Raw genomic sequence first — 19894 nt, forward strand, 5'->3', positions numbered from 1 at the left:
CCAGACAAAAACAAGGGAGTTGCGCCATATTCAAAGCGCCAGCTTCTCGGTAGCACAGAACGCCTGCCTTTTTGAAGAAGAGTCCTGTGCAGCTCAGCTGCCTTATGTCCAACTTCAGTACCTTGGTCTAGTAAAAGCTAGCATGCATCTCAACCATGGGGGTCATACTTGGTTTCACTTATGGCACTTCAGCCCTAAGCCGCTTTCCATAGAGCTAGAACAAGCTGGCAGAGCTTTGCAGATGGGAGGAAAGTACCCCTGCATTGGGCAGCTGGAGTTAGCAGAGAGTCATGTTTGTTTCTGCAAAAGCAAGTAACTAGAGGCGTCATAAGTCTCCAGTGGGTAACGTGGTGCAGAAAGTTCAGGCGTAAAGGATGGTCAAGTGCTATGCTATATATCCAAAAACTGTGCAGGTAGAGAAACACTATTCCCTCTGCATGTTGTTGCAGAGCTAGCAAAATGATGCAATGGGGGTGTCTGAATTAAAAAGAACCACAATGATTCTCTGCCATGGGGGGGGGGGGAGAGAAAGCGCCCTGCATTTGAGGACACTGTTCTGGGGGTGCATCACCAGCCTCACATCTTATCCCCATGTTCCCCAATACAACCCATGAGGATAGGAAAAGTCTAGGGTAACACATGTATTTTTCATCTTTGTTGGAAGCCGCCCAGAGTGGCTGGGGAAACCCAGCCAGATGGGCGGGGTACAAATAATAAATTGTTGTTGTTGTTATTATTATTATTATTATTATTATTATTATTATACCCTGGTTTCCTGTTTTAGGCTCTCCATTTATACGGTAAGACTGCTAAGAGCACAGCGGTTGTGTTTGTGTGTGTGTGATGCTTCATACAACATGCTGGCTGCAGTTGATAGGAGTTGTAGTCCAAAATATCTGGAGGTCAACAGGTTGGTGCAGTCTGATGTTTGTGAGCTGAGCCCAGCATGTCTGTGTTCAGTTGAGCTTTAGGTTAGGAAGCAAAGGAGGCAGCAAATTTAGCTAAATTTCCCCATACTATATGTTTTGCTTTTTGGAGGATATATTTTGCTGTGGTGTCTGTTTCCAGCATAACTGTGTGACGAAATGAATTTATTTGAAATATCTGCGTATCCTACATAACTGCCTGCATCTTGGCAATACCTGTGTACTCTGTAATATGGCAATGAAAAGGGCATGTCGGATGTTTTAATTCACCAATAAGAGGCTGAATAGGAGGCAGTTCTTCGGATTGTTTATTAGAGAGCTATTATGAACCATTGTCTGTCAACCTTAGCATCCATCTGAAATGCAGAGCTCATGATACACAACGGTTATAATTCCCACTCCATTCTACTATGTGGGCATATAAATGGCAGATAGCATTACATCATTATAAGTTACTTGGCTGCAGCTTTTTCTATCCACCTGCAATATGGGGATATACAGTAGACATTGCAGGGTTGTAGTAAGCCACATTTTCAATATTTGCCTCCCAGCTCCAATCACATGTACATAATATATCACAACCTCCCCTTTCCTTGTCCATCACCTATACAGGGTCTATAGTACTGAACAGTTTGTTTTTAGAAACAATTTTAGAAATGCTTTTTCACATATAAGAAGGCCAGTGTTTGGAAAGGTTAGAAATTGTTTCTTTGTGTCTATAGTCGGTTTTTTGTTTTGTTTTTTTGCAACAAAAAAGTCTTTACTTTCTCCATGAGCGACTGTCATGTTAGCACTCTAATGAGAGAGAGAGTTGCATTGTCAAAAATTACCAGCAAATCTGGTCTGCAGACAAAGGAGCTGTCAGCCTAGTGCTTCTTCTGCCTGCACTTTCCCCCAGAGAAGTTAATGGCTGCTAAATGGCTTCTACAAAGTAGAAGCATGCCTGGAATTCTCCTAAAGACAGGAAGGTGCAACATATTGGAAGCACTGCACAAGTAACAGACAGAAACCAGAATAACAGGTGGTTATTATTATTTTAAATCAACTGTATTTAGGCATTTTCTTGTTTTTCAAAAAGCTAAACTAAAAGAACCATCACTTCCTTCCCTGTCACACTTGCTGCTTATTTTCCTTCCTCCAAACACTATGAGGGAAAATAAGAGGGGGTGGGCAGAGAAAATAGTTGGAGTATGGCAGGTGTCATCAACCTCTCTGGACCAGGGACATATTTTGAATTTTGAGGGCAGGCTGTGGGTGCCAGTCACAAAATGGCTGCCATGGAGGTGTGGCATAACACAAAATGGCTGCCATAGGACAACAGAATAATAGAAGGACTGGACCAGGGGGACTTTAAGCCTGTTTCTTCAGATCAGGGGCACTGAGCCAGTCATGATACCCCAAAACAGCCTTTTGTGTCATTGCTTCCAGAGTCATGCTAAAGGTTGAGGAGACTCAACACTCATTCGGTATGGTCCAAGTCAATGAGATGAATGTACATTAGGATCACAAACCACCCGAAACAACATTTAAGGGCACTACCCCAAAACAGCATTTTGGTGGGGAATCCTGAAGTGATCCAAAAAGGGGATAGAATTTACATGGAAAAGAGGGCAACCGCACCTGTCACTTTTAGTCTGGTGGATGACAGTCCCTCTATTCTCTAATTCTCACAACATTTCTGCCATGGGAGACATGCCGCAACACAAAATTAGCGAGGGTGCAATCATGGTGAAGCTATGTATGTGTTTCTGTACTAGAAAATGTTTAACCTGTTGAATTTCTGTCTGCCATACAGCTGTTAAAGGCACATGAACCCTGTGGCTGCCATCCTTTACCTGTTTACCTGTAAGCCCCATTACGCCCATTGGGACCTCCCCTCCCTCTTCTTTCCTCTCCCCATGGCAGTTAGATAAAGGCAGCCAAAAAGCAGAGGGGGAAGCATCAGTATTTCATTTACTATTTTAGAACACACCAAACAGCAGCAATGGAACACAGTTGTTGTTTTTTTAAGAGAAATTCAACAAGTGCAGGAGACAATTGTATTAGAATGTGAGCTACCATTTACTGAATTTACTATCTTCACCTGTGTCAAAAAGGGTAATGAGCAACTGATTCTTAAAAGCCTACTGAAGGATTTCATAATAGCAACCTGTGTTTGTTATTCTGAATATATTCCCATAGAGAAATTCAGGGAATAGGATGAAATATCTAAGCAGAAACTGGCTTCTTCTTTCCTTTGATGGGGGGTTCCTACTTCATGGTATCAGTTTAAATGGGAACATATCTTGCAAGATGGTTTGCATTCCTAATAAAAGATCTTTGGTTAAAGCTCACTATATTTTACAAATTGACCTGATAAGAAGAAATCATCTGAGTTCAATAGGGTTGCTCCCAGGTAAACTATGCAAAGGATTATGAGCCTAATCAATAGAACATTATGTGGTGTTTGTGTGTGTGTATGTCTATAGATAATGGATTAACACAGTTGCTTGCATTTTTTGTGGGATAACCAACCTCATATAACCAGCATTCTTAAGTCAAATTAATGCATGAAGGGCTTAATACCATAGAGTAAGCTGTCCTGCCAGGCTTAGCTCACCTTGGGAGGGACTAGTAATCAAGCCTTGATTCCCCTTCCAGTCTACTTAAGAAGCTCAGCTTGTGAGGAGGCTAAGATGATTGCTCCAGCTTAGTCACATTGCTCTCACAAGCCATTATTGTGTTCTTGTAGCAATAATTTAGGAACTTTCTCCTTTTTGACCAAGCCAATTTTTGCTGCCTGTACAACTTTTCTGACTGATGTACAGTATGAAAAAATACATGGACTTAACCTTTGAAGAATTTGTAAGTAAACCAATTTTTTATTTACCAAACGTGGTTTTTTCCTATGCTGAGGGAAGTGGGGAGTTTTAGAACTTACAAGGGTATACTTTAAAGGTCTAACAGCCTATATCTCCATGCTTTACTTTGCTGCATATTTTGTGATTTTAAATCTCTGCTGGGGTTCTCTCACCAAAGAGTACTTGCTCCAAACTTGGATCTTGGCATCCTTTAATCCCCCCCCTCTTTTGCACCAACATTTTGGACTCTCCTTTAGGATATTGCTATGGGGACTGTCCTGATGATCTCCTGTACTTCATTTTTTTCCAGTACACCACTAGAGTCCTGTAAAGAATATTGTAAAATGGAACAAGGTCTGATTAACTTGTCCCAGCATTTCAGCCAGAAGGTGGCAGTAGAAGGGAAGCTTTGAGAAAAGTGAATCTGACGCATAAAAGCTTAGAAATGAATTAAAACGAGGCTTCTCAGGAGCCACCTGTCCAGCCCATAAATCCTGGATCCGACTTTATTTTCATTCTGCTGGTCTGCATGCATACTACACTTGTGTTATGCTTGTGGTATAGAAATGGAACAATGTTTGGACAGTGGTAGCTTGTGCTCATTGGGGCTGGTGGGGCAGAAGGCAGGAAGACCAACATTAGATGGAACCAGAGCCAATGACAACAGAGCTGCCTTCTGGCTGGTTGCAAGTAAGAAGGTGGGGCCTGGCTGATGGCAGACTGAGCCTAAATGGACCAGTGTCTGCTGCGTTTGGGTGACAGCTTTGGAAAGGATGTAGTAGTCTTAAGAATGCCATGCTACCATAGCAAATGTGTGTTCATAAATTTATTGATAGCATGATCACTATATTGATTACATGATGATTCTAACAATATAAGTTGCAAATAAAAATGATCAGATCATGCTGTAAACAGGGTGGAATTACTGGATCTGTGATGGACACTACTTTTATCCCTAGCAATGAGGTGCTGCTTGAATATTAAGACGCCGATTCTATGCAAACTACAACAGGGAGTAAAGAAACTGCATTAAAAAATGCCAAATAAGCCACGCAGGCTGTTGATTCGTGGTTTAACTGCACATTGTCCCTGAGACATGGAGCTGGCATTGCACCTCCCCACTGGACAAGGAGATTCCTCAGCCACATGGAAGCCTTTGGGCCTCTCCAAGTGTCCTTTTTATTGTGCGTTCAGAAGAATTTGTGCTTATGGTGGTATCAGGACAGTTGCGTCATTCCAATACCATTCATGCTTGCCAAAGTTTTGGGAGTAAACAAACAGCTAGGTTTCCAATCAGTGCATAGCTTCTTGCAGAAGTCATGTAACTTTTCATCCCATGCTGTGTGTGTGTGTGTGTGTGTGTGTGTGTGTGTGTGTGTTCCACCTTCGTTGTGCTGTAGCTCAAGTGCGGCCCCCTCCAGATGGCTATAATTAGGTAACAAGTCAGTAACACTGAGGAAGCATTGCAGAATGAAGCAGAATGAAATTTGGACAGTCCAGTATGAATCCACCTCTAATACACTGTTAACTGCATCAACAACATGTTATAGAATACACCCACGAAAACACAGCGCAACACCAGTTTTGTGGTTTCCCTTTGTTTTTAATCTGAGGATGAGCTGTGGGCTTGGGTAAACTGCACACTACAGGCAGTCTCAGTCTGGCAGGTCAATGGAATAATCGCTTGGCCACTTGGCATTGCACACTGACCTTTCCTGCCTATCACATATAGAACAGATTGTTTGATCATGTGAACTGTCTCCAAGACGTTCATTCAAGAGTTTAACCTTAACAAAAACTGTTGTGCCCCAAACTAAACTACTGAACAGTTTTCTTTTCTGCTTAGCGAGAGGCCACCAAGCTGGGGTTCAGTCGCCTCTGCTTCTTATTGGAAAGAAGGAGATTGACAGCAGCAGCCCACTGGGACTTTGAGAAAGGAAACACAAACTTGTGCGGCAGGAACACCTCCTTTGTAGCCATCGCACATGCCTGCCATCTGAATCGGCTTGAACCTGGTTGTCATGGTTTTCACTAGGCAAAGCAAGAGAGCACCATGAGGATTTGGCCCAGCATACACAGTGTATACCCAACCCTGTCTTGGGATATGTAAAGCAAGCACAGTACTTAAGGGCTTTAGTGGGATTTGCAGAGGTATGTCTCAGGTCTCCTGTATCTACAGTGGGATGAGTTCAATTGTTATGAGATCCTGAACTTCTTGCATTTACGTGTGTGTGTGTGTGTGTGTGTGTGTGTGTGTGTGTGTGGCTAATGCTGTAATTTTAACAGAAGCTTTTCAGAGGAATATATTCTCTTAATCTAGTAAGGTCAGGAAAGCTTAGAAGTGATAATGTCAGTATTATTTCAAACCTGTTAATTTAAAACCAGCAGGCATAGTCTTTCTTTCTTTCTTCCTCCCTGGTGGTGGGAGTGGTGTCTAATGTGATCCAGCATTTGTATGCGCAGATCTGAAGAGGGAGGACCCATCTTTACGTAATCTCAGAACAGCTGCCTTCACACACATGGCATTAATATAACTAATTCTTGGAGGGAAGGTTCCCCCCACCCCCAGCACATATCAAGTAGATGTACTTTGGCCTCAAAATATTGCCCTGATGGATTTTTCATAGGAGCACAACCTCAGAGAACTTCAGTAAAATTATTTCTGAGCTAGAGAGATCATCACCAGTGTCTTTCCCCCCCCTCTTGGTAGACAACCTATAGCTATTACAGAAACTTAGCCTGTTACTCCACGATGGTGATCTTTGATTACCAGGAGGTAAATCATTCAAGGAACACAGAACCATTTTTTTAAAGAAGAATAATTATTTTTTAAGGCAGTGCCAGATTATCAGAAGAAAAACAAGGCCAGGAAGGTGTGTTAGAAAAGCAATTCTTCAAGAAAGTACCAGCTTGTTTAAAAGAAACACCTGCAAGACAGCGAAACATCATTAGAAGGAATCTCCTCCAAGACAGTAGCATGGTATCACAAGTGACTTGTCCAAGGCAATAATTATTAAAGTGAGAAAAATCACAAGTTATTAAGAGAATCCCTTCAAGGCAACAGTGGATTATTGGAAGGAAACTTCTTCAGAGCTGTTCTGGATTTTTAAAACGAGAAAAAGAATACCATTTACTGAATTAAGATCCCTTCGTCCTGATTTCTGTTTTCGGGGGGCCAAGGCTTCTGGCTGGAGTTTAAACATTCTGAATTGCCTCTTCACCTTCATTTACTCTCTCATCCTGTTTTTGGAAGGAAACTGCAATTGTATAGGTGAAGCTGCCAAGGAGCTGGCACACTTAAAGAACATGACAGCTTCCAGCATGAAGTGTCCTTCCACTGGAAGAAAAGGAGTTGTCATTGCTGTGATCAGTGCCGTGGCAGTGATTTCCGTTTGCATAGCTCTCACTGTAACCCTGACAGTCAACAGGAAATCCCCGCAAGGTACTAAGCAAGAAGACCAGGGTTTGCTGGAGGTGGGGGCCAGTGAATTTCACATAAATGCTGTGATTGCTGGGTTAGAATTCATATTGCATTTGTTATCTATACATTGACAGGACAGGCTCTCTGTTGCAGCTATAAGAATAGAATTGTAGAGTTGGAAGGGAATTGAAGGGCCAGCTAGTCCAACTAGATTGCAACTGCTTTTGGCTTAGGTTGATGCACAAGTATGCAAGCTCCCTGTTTTGCTGAATTCTTCCTCAGGCAGGTAAAATGTGAATGCTTACCTATTTTGAGGCCAGTTGGTTCAGTGAAATGTATTACTTCAGGTCTTTTAGCCTCACAGGATATTTCTGGGGCTGGTTCCATGAAATCCAAGAGGTGGCTGGGTAGTGGGAAGGTGGGCAAACTCAGTTTTGTTTTCCCTAAGATGTGCACAGCCTCAACCCAACCCCTGTGAAACCCTCACAACCTTGCCTGATATTTTCCCTGGACTATAGTGGAAAGCTCAGTGGCAGAGCATCCATGCCCCAGTTTCAGTTCCTGTGTATCTCCAGGTAGGGCTGGAGATGTTTCTTGTTTGAAGCCCTGCCAGTCAGTGTAGACAACACAGAGCTAGATGGATCAATGGTCTGACTCTGTATCAAGCAGTTTCTTAAGTTATAACACTCCATAGGTTGAGCGTCTTTCTTCTTCAGTACTTGGAATTTGCACAGAATTTTGATTAGGGATCTTTACCCTTTTTTTGGGGGGGGGGGTAAAACGAAAGCACTTCTACATAGCAAGGAAGAAAGTGAAGCCAAGAGCTCGTAAGCCCATGAAGGGGAAGCCAAGATGTGAACTGTAACATAAGACCTCTCCTCACAGGATTTGGATACCCGATGCTAAACCAGTCAATCAATCAAATGTTTATTACAGTCAACTAACCATTAGGCAAAGTACAAAATACAAAATAATTCAAAATCACAACCTCAGCAGAACTGATTATGAATTACTAAAGGTGACAAGTTAGTAAAATAAGAATCACAACAAGTCTGAGAGATATTACAACCTTCAGATATATTACCACCACCACCCCTCAAGGAAGATATTCAAAAGGTTCTCTAAGGTTTGACCAGAAATCCACCTGTTAATAGGATAAATTATGCTTTCTCAAACCCCTTGATAAATCTATAGTAAAAGGACACACGAGAGACCATTTCAGGCTTTAACTGGTTGGAAGGACAATTCCTATCCTTGAAAATAACTTTGGCAACTCTGATGTCTAGTTTCATAGAGGATAAAATGTTAAAACCTGCCAACAAAACTGTTCTTACGTATTGTTGGAAAATTTAGGTATGGCATACTGTACATTTGTTGGACCAATTCTAGCCCTACTGTTAAATGTCATCTTGTTATCAGCCATATGTATACTTATTTAGAAAGGAAATGTGGACCCTTCCCTTCTTGAAATGAATGAAATATGGTGTGTTCCTTCAACACCAAAGATTTGCACTAACTGGGTCTAACTACCAGGAATGACACCGGAAGTTGCGTTATTTTCTTATTTGCATAAAGCTTTTATTTTGTGTGTGGGTTTAGTTTTTATTAGAAGTAACCAGTGCTTTTTTTCCGGGGGACGCAGAGGTACACATACCCCTAAACATTTTGTGAATCTCTGTACTTTTGTCCATTTACTGTATTTATTTTCCCCGATTTAAACTATAAAATGGTGATATGAGAGTACCCCTAAACATTTTTTTAGAGAAAAAAGCACTGGGAGTAACCCATGTTTATTTGTGTTCAATTTCCTGTTTAGATTCTCAAGCCTTCAGTACAGGTGGAGATATGTTGGATTATTTGTTCAATCTGAGGAGAATAGACCGGAAAGATGGGTTGCTGGTCAGCTGGTACCATGCTGCAAACCGGAAGAGTGAAATGGAAGAGGCATTGAAGAGTAAGACACTGTTTTCTTCTCCCAGGTTAGATCATGCCTGGCTAAAAGTACCATAGTTGGGAACAAGTGCACCAGCTCGCCCCTTCGATTGTGCGGGGTTGGTGCTTTGTGAAGTGTGCATGCTGTGCGCACACCGTGTGACGTGCTGATGTCATTGAAATTGGCAGTGTTTGTTGGGAAGGGGGTGGTGGTTAAAGAGGTACATTTGGACTTTAACTGCACATTGTGAAGGTGCTTCCACACCGACTGCTCTACAGTTGTTAGACATCATTATTTCTTTACTAGACTTATGGAGATATTGGTCTCATTTGTTGCAAGTGTTGTTCTGTACAGTTCCCAAGGAACAAACTTTCCTTTCAAGTATGTACCGTAGTAGCAGGGAAGATGACTGCTTGAGTTTCAAGTCCAGCTGAGGGTTTTCCCTCCCTCAAATAATGCTTTTCACAGATACATCACTGCTATGAATTCAGAGTAAGTCTGTATTCAACCACCCACATGGAGGATAAAGGGGTATATAGACTTGCTAAAGGGTGTAAGAACTTGTCAATATCCCTCAACTGACAGAAAAACAGCTGCAGTTTATTTGTCAATTTATGTGCTTGAGGGGCAAGTGACAGAAGTTAACTTTAAGGGGCTCATTCTAGGTTCAAAAGTGCATTTTAATACATTCTTCTTCCAATATACCCTTTTCTTTTTTTTAAGGTGGGTTAACCACCATGATTTAAAAGTTCTGCTAAACTTTAACATATTAACTACACCATTCCTTACAGTTAATCAAGGCAGAGAAATCTGTAATGATAAGGGGGATAGGATGGCTCACATTGTAGCGATAAGAATGAGCAATTGATTCTAGTTGTGTGAGATAAGACAACTCCATCAACATGGTCCTACTGCGTTCTGTCTGAAGGGGCTTATCACCTTGTGATAATGAAACTAGAGGAATGGGCAGAAAGCTCCAGGCTGATGTAGAACTCTTCCACTTCCATTATCAGCTCAGGCACAACTTACATCAGACATCTTATCTGAAAAAATCGAGTATTTCATTGGGCCTTGGGAATCCTTCTTGAGGAAGGAACTGGAAGAGAGAGGTTTCCACTGAGTTGTCTATCAGTTAGCAAGAGGAATCAAAAGAACATGGCATAAAATTGGAGGGCCTCTGCACTTTCAGGAACACTGCTGTCCTGGTGATCAGAAACCAAATATACATTTATTTCAGTCGGAATTTAATATGCTGAGTGTTGGGTGTATTATTCTATTTCTTTGTGGTGTGAACCCAATTAGTTTCTTCTTTTCTTCAGATAGCACTTTGTATATTGTTTAAATTGGAGGGAGTAGAAGCCCTTCCCGATTTACCACTCTCAACTGGAACTTCCCGATGTTGTTTGACTTCCAATTCCCTTCAACCCCAGCCAGCATGGCCAATGGTTTGGTCCAACAAGATGTGGTCCAACAACTAAAGGCTCCCCAACTAAGCTTTAAAATAAAAAAGTTGATGTTCATTTATTTATTTATACATACATACATACATACATACATACATACAGATATACCCCACCTTTTCCCCTGACAGGGACTTAAGGCAGCTTACAGATAAAAATAATAACCTCTAAAAACAAACACACACACACAAAATCTATTAAAACTATACAAATAATAATTTATCAAGTGAGAAATTAAACTCCTTTGGTTGCTCTATCCTGGTGTCTGATTGGCCTCACTCGTAGTTGCTGTTGGGTAAGAAAAAGGACTCGGCTGACAATGAACTCTGGGTGGATATTTTTCTCATAACACCACTGAAATTTCCAGAACTCAACTGTGTTGAGTCCTCATTCAAATTAAACCCTCCTTGCAATGAGAACAGTACCTCAAGGACTGCCTCTCCCCACATAAACTGACCTGAACCCTGCAATCATCACCTGACACCCATCTTTGTGTGACCCCCCCCCCCTCCATGGGAGGTTTGGAGGATGCTATTTTTCAAGAAAAAGAGGTGCTGGAACTCACCATGAGCGTCTCCCTTGTTCTCTTATAATGATGGCCACCTGAGAGGTGCCGGAACTGAGTTCCGGCGAGCTCTGGCTGAAAAAACGCCCTGGAACAATATGAGAATGGGCCTTTTTGGTGGTGGCCTCCTGCTTCTGGAATGCTTTCCCCAGATAGGCACACCTGGCACCATCTTTATCTAGCTTTAGGAAGCAGACAAAAGCTTTTTTTTCTTTGCCTGGGACTTTCAGCCCTTAATTTCATTTTGGCCTCTTTAATGTGGCTAGGACCTAGAGTCCTGCCTTTTATTCATATACGTAGGTAGGTTTGGGGAGGGGGGGTTGGTTTTGTTTTTAACTGGTTTTAATGTAAATCACTTTGAGTTACTCCATAAGAAAAGCAACTAGCAACAGCAATAAATAAATAATAATATTAATAATAAATGCACTATAAATAAATCCCTTTGCTTTATAAAATTGTCTGTTCTGTATTGATAATATTTGCTACAATTATTACCTTAAAACAAAGATAAGAGAAGTGCAGCAAACTGTTTAAATATAGCGCTTTTTCCACAGTTGACTGAATGCATCTAGAAGCAAGCCTTTAGACCTTGTTCCAATCCCAGACCCTAAAATCTGAAATGGTGCCTCTGGGTGAAAGCTGCCCACCATGTGCAAACTCCCACCATATGCAAATAGACTGTGCACAGAACTTTCTTCACTATGAATTCTCTCTCTCTCTCTCTCTCTCTCTCTCTCTGTGTGTGTGTGTGTGTGTGTGTGTGTGTGTGTCTGTGTTTGTGTTTGTGTGGGTGGGTACAAATGTACAGGTGACGTTATGGCCTTGGAAGCCGATGTCACCGTTGAAGCACACAACACACCCAATGAGACAGACACGCCCATCATGGCCCATCCACCTGACATCTACAGTGATAACACTCTTCAGGAATGGCTGGAGGCAGTCCTTAAGTCATCCAATAAAGGTATGCTGGTTGAAAGGAGACGTGCCAATTGAAGTGGATAGGGAAGGAAATTATAAGCTTCAAGCCAATGGTATTGGGTTTGTTTTTACTCAAATTGTTTCATCTGAAAAGTATTATTTTTTGTCTGGGATAAATTATTTTATTTAACTATATTTATTGTTGTCAGCCTTATGATCTTGCCATATGTCACATGTATGGAAATGGCTGAGACAGTGCATAACAGCCCATTCTTAATGTGGATTTGAGACTGTACACCATTAAGCTCTTATATCCAGTACTTTACATTTGTGCTGAAAGCATCTTCCAGGAACGGGGAGGAAGTTATGTATAAAAGAGGCACTGGGTAGCTTCCCTGAGAGCAGTCCAAGCAGAGTAGGAGTATTTTGAGCTTGGATGTAGCAGCACAATTTATTACTGGGTCGAAACACCTCAAAAAGAACATGTACCCATTGACCATGGCAGGAAAACAAGCCAAAAACTTGAAATATAGAGGGTGATTTCCTTTCAAGTCTGAGCAACTTGCAATCAGGAATGAAGGTTTCATTATTTACGGTGTTTAATTTATAGCTTGCATTTGTTTACCCCACTTCCTGCTCAATAATGAAGCAACTTACAGGTCACTTCCAGATGGAAACTTATTGAGCAGTTGTCCTGATTTGTTTTCACAAAATTTGTGCAGAAGTCTTATGCTGTCACCAACACGCCCCCTACCCAGTGATTATTATTATCCTACACTTTTTGTGGACTTCTGTCTGTTTTTTGTTTTGTTTTGGAGGGGAGGGGAGTAGATTTGTTGCACCAGAGCTCTACTTGGTCATTGCTATTTATTGTGATGCGCCCGTTTTCTTTGTAGAAAGTTAGGAAAGTATGTTCTCAAAGGCTGCCTACCTGACTGTGGGAGAGATCCACACAAAGGGTAACTTGTGCCTACAGCAGACCTCTTCATGTGTTGCCTCCATCCATCCATTCATTCTAGAACAAAGCAGGGCTGGTTGAGTTAGGAGCACTAACTGAACCTGATGGATTTCACAGGAGTTTCTTCCTTTTCCAATTAGCCATCAAGCTGGATTTCAAAAGCATCAAAGCTGTTGGCCCATCTCTGGATATATTAGTAAAAACCTCCTCTCAAATGAATATCCACCGACCTGTGTGGCTAAATGCAGACATTCTGAGAGGCCCAAATGTACCTATTAATATTGCAGTCAATGCAAGCCGGTGAGTAAAAAGGAACTTCTATTGTATTTGTATCAGGATGCATTTTCTATATTTCTATCCTGGGATAGAGCATCTGTATCCAGAAGTACCTGTCTACAGTTCTATCACACACTAACATTCGACACATAGTAGGAGTCGAGTCGAATCAAAACCTGCAACTTTCTCCTAAGCCTCCCCTTGTGTAAAGCATGTGCATACAGGGGACCCTGTGAAAAGCAGCTAGAGGAGAAGGGAACAAAGGCTGGAGAAAGAACTTTCTGTATACTCCTTAGAAGGTTATATATATATATATATATATATATATATATATATATATATATATACACACACACACACACACACACACACACATATATATACATATATATATATATATATATATATATAATTATAGAAATGGTGTAAATAAACTGTCCCATATAGTCAAATTCAGCCCCATATTTGCTCAAGAGGGGACACCTGTGGGCAAATGTAGTACAGGGTGTACTCAGTTCCACTGCACTAAAATGCATTGGAAGACATCAGAAAAATATGGATCAATTGCTGCAGATAGCTTAGGAACCCAATAACCCCACAACCATCTATTCTCTGATATGTGGCATAAATTCTCCTCTGAGGCAGACCCAACTTGATCTGCAATGGAGCCAACATTTTCCATCTGAAAAGCTTCCAAATCATCCCACAGTCTCTATAGTCTTCTTATAGCACAAGACTTCACTGAGCCAATTTTGCAACAACACAATTATTGATAAATGCCAAGTGTCTACTCGATTGTGTCAAATGGCCAAGTTGGCTTGTGCCTTGAGACAATCTCTTAATCACCACTAAGCCAAGCAGGGTTTCCTTCTAGATTTTAGACTGTGTTTTGCAGGCTAATAGCGTCTCAGCTTGTATTGGCAAAAGATGGCAGATCAGAGAATACAGATATCTGTAATAAGGGAAGGCTTTGGGATCAGGATTATGGGATGCTGGAAGCCAGGTATGAAGGTTACTGGGGGCAGATCAAGTCCGAGTCATTAGTTGCCAGAGTCATTAGAGAGGCTTCCCAAATAGGCTCTGAGTCTTGGCTATCCTTGTGTGAAAAGAAACTAGAATGGCTTTAGATGTCTGCAGTTGCAGCTATATTGTTGTTGTTTGTCCTCAGATTCCTCTCACTCATCCAGGAGAAGTTCCCAGACTGCACTCTCTCCCCAGGATGGTCAACCCTCTATTTACCTTTCTTTCCAAACAAGACCTACACACAGAAAATGGTTGAGGACATGCATAGCCTCGTAGGGAACCTCCCTCAGCGAATCACCTTCCCTATAAGAGCCGTCATGGCAAGACCAGCCTGGCCTCATTTGAGCTGGCTTCTCAGCCAGTCTGACAGGTAAGAGATTTACAGCACACTTATTGTTTATCTCCCCTGCAACACACAGAGATTAATTCAGAAATCTTGGTTTACTCACGCACTAGAAACTTGCAAACCGTATGCAGTAGGTCAGATTAAAACAGAACTGCTAATATTAGAATGAATCTACATATTCCCAGTCACAAAACATGCCAACCACCTTTCAAAAAGTGCTGTCTTGGGAACAAAGAATGCATTGCCCACAAGATACAACACTGATCTTCCTACAGTGCAACACAAGAACACAGCCAGATTAATCACATCAAAATGGGAGTAGGGGGGAGAGGAAGTGGTTGCAAAGCACTCGGGATGCTTGAGGAATCTGATCTTTGGGGGTTCTGATCCTAACTGCCCTGCTGGGTTACATCTCTTGGACTGATGTGCAGATTGGAACATTATTGTCCTTCAGAGCCGCATCCCTGTAAAGTCATCCCTGTAGGCATATCCTACAGAGTCATTTCTGTAGTGAGACATCACCTGTACTTTGGAATGCCTTGTCAGTTGATATTAGGCAGGTGTCATGACTGTATTCTTTAGATGCCTGCTGAAAAAGTTTCTCTTTTGGTGAGTCAGCTTGTGATTTGGTTACATCTGTTCTTAAATTTGTGTTAGATGTTTTATTGTCTTCAGATGTTTTTAACAGTTTTTTTAAATAAATATCACAGAAGTGTTTGCTGCCCTGGGCTCCTTTGGGAGGAGGAATATAAATTTAATAAAATATATACTAATCAGACTTTTCTGAATTTTGCAGTACTGTTCTTGGCTCCCCATTCCCTTCTATGCCATTTCCTCAAATCCAACCACACACCCCAAAGCCTTTCAGGTATCAAGTCAATTGCAGCCTAATCATGGATCTCCCACATAATGTATAGTTTGGACCTTAGCACTTGAATGATTTCCTGTTTAACATCCTAGACTACACAGCTTCCAAAAACTTCCTGTACCCCCCAAACGATTTCTCTTCCTAGGTACAGCCTGACTCTCTGGCAAGGGAAGACTGATCCAGTTACAGTGGATGATCTCCTCTTTATCCGAAAGAATAGCCAACCTGAACAAATCTATTATGACCTTTTTGAACCTGTGTTGAGTCAGTTCCGAGACTTGGCGTGTGAGTATTAAATTTTACTTTTGAAAATGCACCAAGATACAGGCAAAATTGAAGTAAGAGTATGAAATATTTGCATATCATACAGCCACAGCCATACACTCGTCTCAGCAGGCTGGTAAATAGACACTTGCCTAGTTTCCTGCACTGACTCATATTCTAACAACCATTTTAGACAACAAATGACTAAGGCTGACCATGGTGGTGCTGGCTAGGGTTTATGGGAGCTGTAGGCCCTACCTGGCCAGGAAGAGAACCTGGGACTCTCTGCGTCCAAATCAGATGTTCTACCACTGTGACCCTTACCTACCAGGGATGGGAACCTGTGGCCCTCTAGGTGTTGTTTGACTGCAACTCCCAACAGCCCCTGCCCGTGTGGCCAATGGGCCATCCAAGAACATACGAAGGACTTGTTTTATAGTATAAAAGTCATTTGTGTTTGTTTTCATGAACAAACATTTCAACTCCCTGTCGTTTCAGTTGAGACTAAGCACCAAGAATCAGGGCGACCTCATCTAAGTTATACATCTGATATGCGCTGATCCAGCAAAGTTTCGAGTTTTTCATTTAATTCTGAGACCAGTAACCTTTCCCCTCTTGGCTCATTGGCCAACTGAAGAGCTCCAGAATAGCTTTGACACAGCAGAGATTCACATTGGGCAAGGCTCTTCTTGCTTTACAGCTTTTTCCTGCCCAGAGTCAGATCACCAGCAGTGGTATTCTCCAGAATCTGGTTGACTTCCTTTGTTTTGCAGCTGGATTGGCAGTTTAGCGCATGGACTAGATGTTCAGGTCCAAGTGTGCTTGTTCTTGGTTCTCAGCACAACAGGAAGTTCAACGTGGCAAGCACCTAGGCTGATATCACCAGATCAACTATTATGTTTAAACTCTGCTACTTCAGTCAATGTGTACACACAAAAAAGGAACCAATTCATAGTCCCTGAAGCAACTTCTACAACAAATAGTATCCTCAGCTTCTTGCCATCTGGACAGTGCTGCTGCGTAAACAGCTTGGAAATGCCATCCCATTTGGCTGAGACAACTTTCAAACTAGCAGAAAAGATACATGACAAATGAATGAAGTTGAACTAAACTCATTCTCAGACTGTGGATGTGGACGTTCTGAGGACATGGCTGGAGCATCACCAATGGGTTTGTACATTACAAAAGTCAGTAGCTTTAGACATTTATTTAAAATGTCCCATTTTAGCTGATAGTTAAGGTTTAGAAGAAAATAAACAATTTTATATTCTCTATCACAAGTTGTGCTCAATTCACTTTCACACTGATTGGTTTACCTGTTTTTATCTTCTTTCTGGACCTTAAAGTACTAGGAACTTGATTTCTTTAAAATTAATCCCAAGGTACTGAATTCTGTATTTGACCTCAGCTTTCACGCTTGCATAACGTGAATGCAGAAGCATGACATACATGTGCAGCAAAGCAAGTAAACCCTAGAAGCAGGCTGACTTTGGCAGACATTGTGTCTTGGGGGACACAACTGCTACCCATACAGTGTGATCTCATGTACAAGAAAGAGATCCACTGCAGTTCTCAGCTCTGCTGCTGAAGCATGTAAACCAATCCTTAACCAGAGTTAACAGCCTCACTGATATACCACCCATGTTATGGGCAGCTTCAGAACCCAGGAATATATGTTATGGGCTTAACAGTGTCAGCGCTAAACCCTGTGGAGCATGAAATGAGAATTTGTTAACATGCACATATATAATTATAAAATGGAGGCATGCCACCATAGCCTCCAATAGCACCTGAGCAGTTTGTGCCCAATAAATGCAAACTCAGGAGCTTTTAAATTTTTAAATATTCTTTTATTGAGAGAAATGTCAATAAAGTCCCACAGCTCTGTCAAAAAGATTCAAAACCAGAACTGGCAAACTTTACGACAAAAGAGTAAGAGAATATACCCACCTAGTAAAACAGAAGATGAGGTACTTAGTTTATGGATCAAAGAATAGATTATTCATCCCCCTTCATTCCAAGTACCAGAAGGGCAAGTCTGAATGATTTTTTTACATGAGAAGGACAGCACTGCCAGGGCAAAATAATTTAATCTCCCTCAGGCTCAGACTGATGATAAAAAAACATTCAAGAAAGACACATTGATACTAAATAATGGTTAAAGAAAAGCTAACATGTGACATGATTTAATATTGTGCTGATTTTGTGCAATGTGCACTGTAGGTAGTTAAGAATGCCCTCCACCAATTCAAAAATTAGTTTGTAGATTCTTCCAGTGAAGAACAATTGTTGCAATGAATTTGTTCTGAATTCTTGTGAAATTCATTAAAAAACACTTTAAAAAACGTTTCACCTCTATATGAAAAGTCATTTTTTAAGCTACTGATTTTCAGTTGAAAGCTGTTCTCCAACCTAGTGTTCTGGACGCAGAAAGAAACAGTCCATTTTCAAGTTTTTCTTGACATCACATTTCTCTGCCAATCAAATAATATACAAGGCTTCAACAGAAGCCAACACAGGTGCAATTAAGGACATGTAAAACCCAGGACGGATCAGAACAAGTTGCTTCCTGAAGTGCAAACATGATTGCTTAGTTACTGATCATTAAATCCTACTGCATAAAAATCTTCATTCTGATCATAAGCCAATAAAAGTGACTTCCCTCCACAAGTGAGGGCTGTGCAATTTGTGCATTTGAATAAACCTGTTTCTTTCCTCTCCTTTTATCCCATACATTGAGCCGTCATTTCAATATTTACAACAATGCTCATTGTCAGACAAAGATGACTGGTTTCTGTACAGCTAAAGATTCTGAAGCCCAACCGAGAGATTGTCTTTGTTTTTCTGGAGGAACTGTTCGCAGGCTTGAAAGGTGGAATGGAAGCTTGAAGAGAGGCCAGCAATGTTAGTTGTAATGTAGGCCAAAACACCTGAAGTGGCCTGGTGGTAATATGACACCTGGAAACAAAAAAAGCATCTTATCAATTAGTTCCTGGGAAGGCTTCAGTTTACTGACCCCAAACTAAGAATGGATTTCCCTCCTCAGTGTAACAGTTGACAGCAATGCCAGAGGACCTTTGGCTCCTTGAACTCAGTTCTAATTCCTAACTTGCACAAGACATTGGTTTATTCAGAGGAATGCAAAGCAGCAGCCGGCTTCAGGGTACCATGGAAGGGCAGCAATCAAGGAACTAGTTAGTATACATCTGTGGGTGCATGTATCAGGAGAGACACCATGTGGATTTTCTGCCTTAAGCATCAGAACATCTTGAGCCATCTCTGGAAATGATTGCAAGAATCCTGGAATAGCAACCCACAAACTCAATCCAAACTATTACACTGGTGGTGCTTCTCCTATTGTTTTTAGGGTTTGTGCCCATTTTAAATCACAAAAACCTACAGCCAGAAAAACCTTGGAGCTAGAAATGGGCAGAGGCTAAAAGCTGGCACACACACACAGGTCCCTGACTTCTTTTTCCGCACAGCCATTCCATTCCCAAATACATTGGTATATGTGATTGCATAGAGAAAAGTGTTGCGTTAACCAATGGTACACAAAAGGAATTCACAGCAAGTGATTTGCTATGTCTCAATATTTCACAAACAGCATCTATTCTAACATCAGGGGGGAAAAGATTTGTGACACTTTATAAAGGTAATCTGGTACACAAAGCTACTCTCAGAACAAATAGGGTGAACTCATGCTATAAAATACATCCCTGGGAACTGAACCAATTTGGAGGACAGAGGCTCATAGCCTCCAGCCTCCACTACTTCCGAGTTACTTTAACCATAGTTTCTCATGGTTTCTTAAATTGAGCAGATTACAATTAGTGCTGACTTCCAAACTTTGAGTTTAGAAACCATTGTTTGGAATTTAGCACTAACCATGGTTTGTCCCTAGTTGGAAATAATGGCAAATTATTATTATTATTATTATTATTATTATTATTATTATTATTATTATTATTATTTAAATTTGCATACCACCCTTCATCTGGACAGGGCAGTTTACAACTTAAAAATACAAAATGAGAACACAAAGTGCGTAATAAAAAACAAAAGCAAACCAATAACCCCACTCCCCACAAACACA

The 19894-nt window shown here is 41.2% G+C and overlaps 2 protein-coding genes across 10 annotated transcripts in view; one reads left to right on the top strand and one right to left on the bottom strand.

Moving 5' to 3' along the window:
- Window positions 1-23: 23 nt before the first annotated feature.
- Window positions 24-19424, top strand: FAM151A (family with sequence similarity 151 member A). Of its 7 annotated transcripts, none has more exons than XM_028733385.2 (7): window positions 24-413; window positions 9004-9141; window positions 11954-12106; window positions 13162-13321; window positions 14466-14690; window positions 15680-15819; window positions 16297-19424. In XM_028733385.2, the coding sequence occupies exons 2-7, from the start codon at window positions 9033-9035 to the stop codon at window positions 16356-16358; spliced, it is 849 nt and encodes a 282-aa protein (XP_028589218.1). In that variant the 5' UTR covers window positions 24-413; window positions 9004-9032; the 3' UTR covers window positions 16359-19424. The 7 variants fall into 7 exon arrangements, with proteins under 7 accessions (XP_028589218.1, XP_028589217.1, XP_028589212.1 ...); XM_028733384.2 differs by lacking the exon at window positions 24-413 and adding an exon at window positions 837-1947; XM_028733379.2 differs by lacking the exon at window positions 24-413 and adding an exon at window positions 2001-2392.
- Window positions 17627-19894, bottom strand: part of ACOT11 (acyl-CoA thioesterase 11) — a 58212-nt gene continuing 55944 nt past the window's right edge. For all 3 annotated transcript variants that reach the window (XM_028733375.2, XM_028733374.2, XM_028733373.2), the window contains one exon: window positions 17627-18756. In XM_028733375.2, coding sequence (XP_028589208.1) covers window positions 18601-18756 — 156 coding nt within the window. In that variant the 3' untranslated portion in view covers window positions 17627-18600. The remainder of the gene's footprint in view (window positions 18757-19894) is intronic.

Source organism: Podarcis muralis, chromosome 5 (genome assembly GCF_964188315.1).
Source record: "Podarcis muralis chromosome 5, rPodMur119.hap1.1, whole genome shotgun sequence".
In the NCBI taxonomy this organism is placed as follows: Eukaryota; Metazoa; Chordata; class Lepidosauria; order Squamata; family Lacertidae; genus Podarcis; species Podarcis muralis.

Bases quoted from the DNA above. Each gene is read 5' to 3' on its own strand.
- FAM151A (XM_077928711.1), top strand. From the start codon at position 7,073: ATGACAGCTTCCAGCATGAAGTGTCCTTCCACTGGAAGAAAAGGAGTT. The intron at 13,322-14,465 runs GTGAGTAAAAAG...GTTTGTCCTCAG, and splicing joins ATTGCAGTCAATGCAAGCCG to ATTCCTCTCACTCATCCAGG. The intron at 15,820-16,296 runs GTGAGTATTAAA...CTGTCGTTTCAG, and splicing joins TCAGTTCCGAGACTTGGCGT to TTGAGACTAAGCACCAAGAA.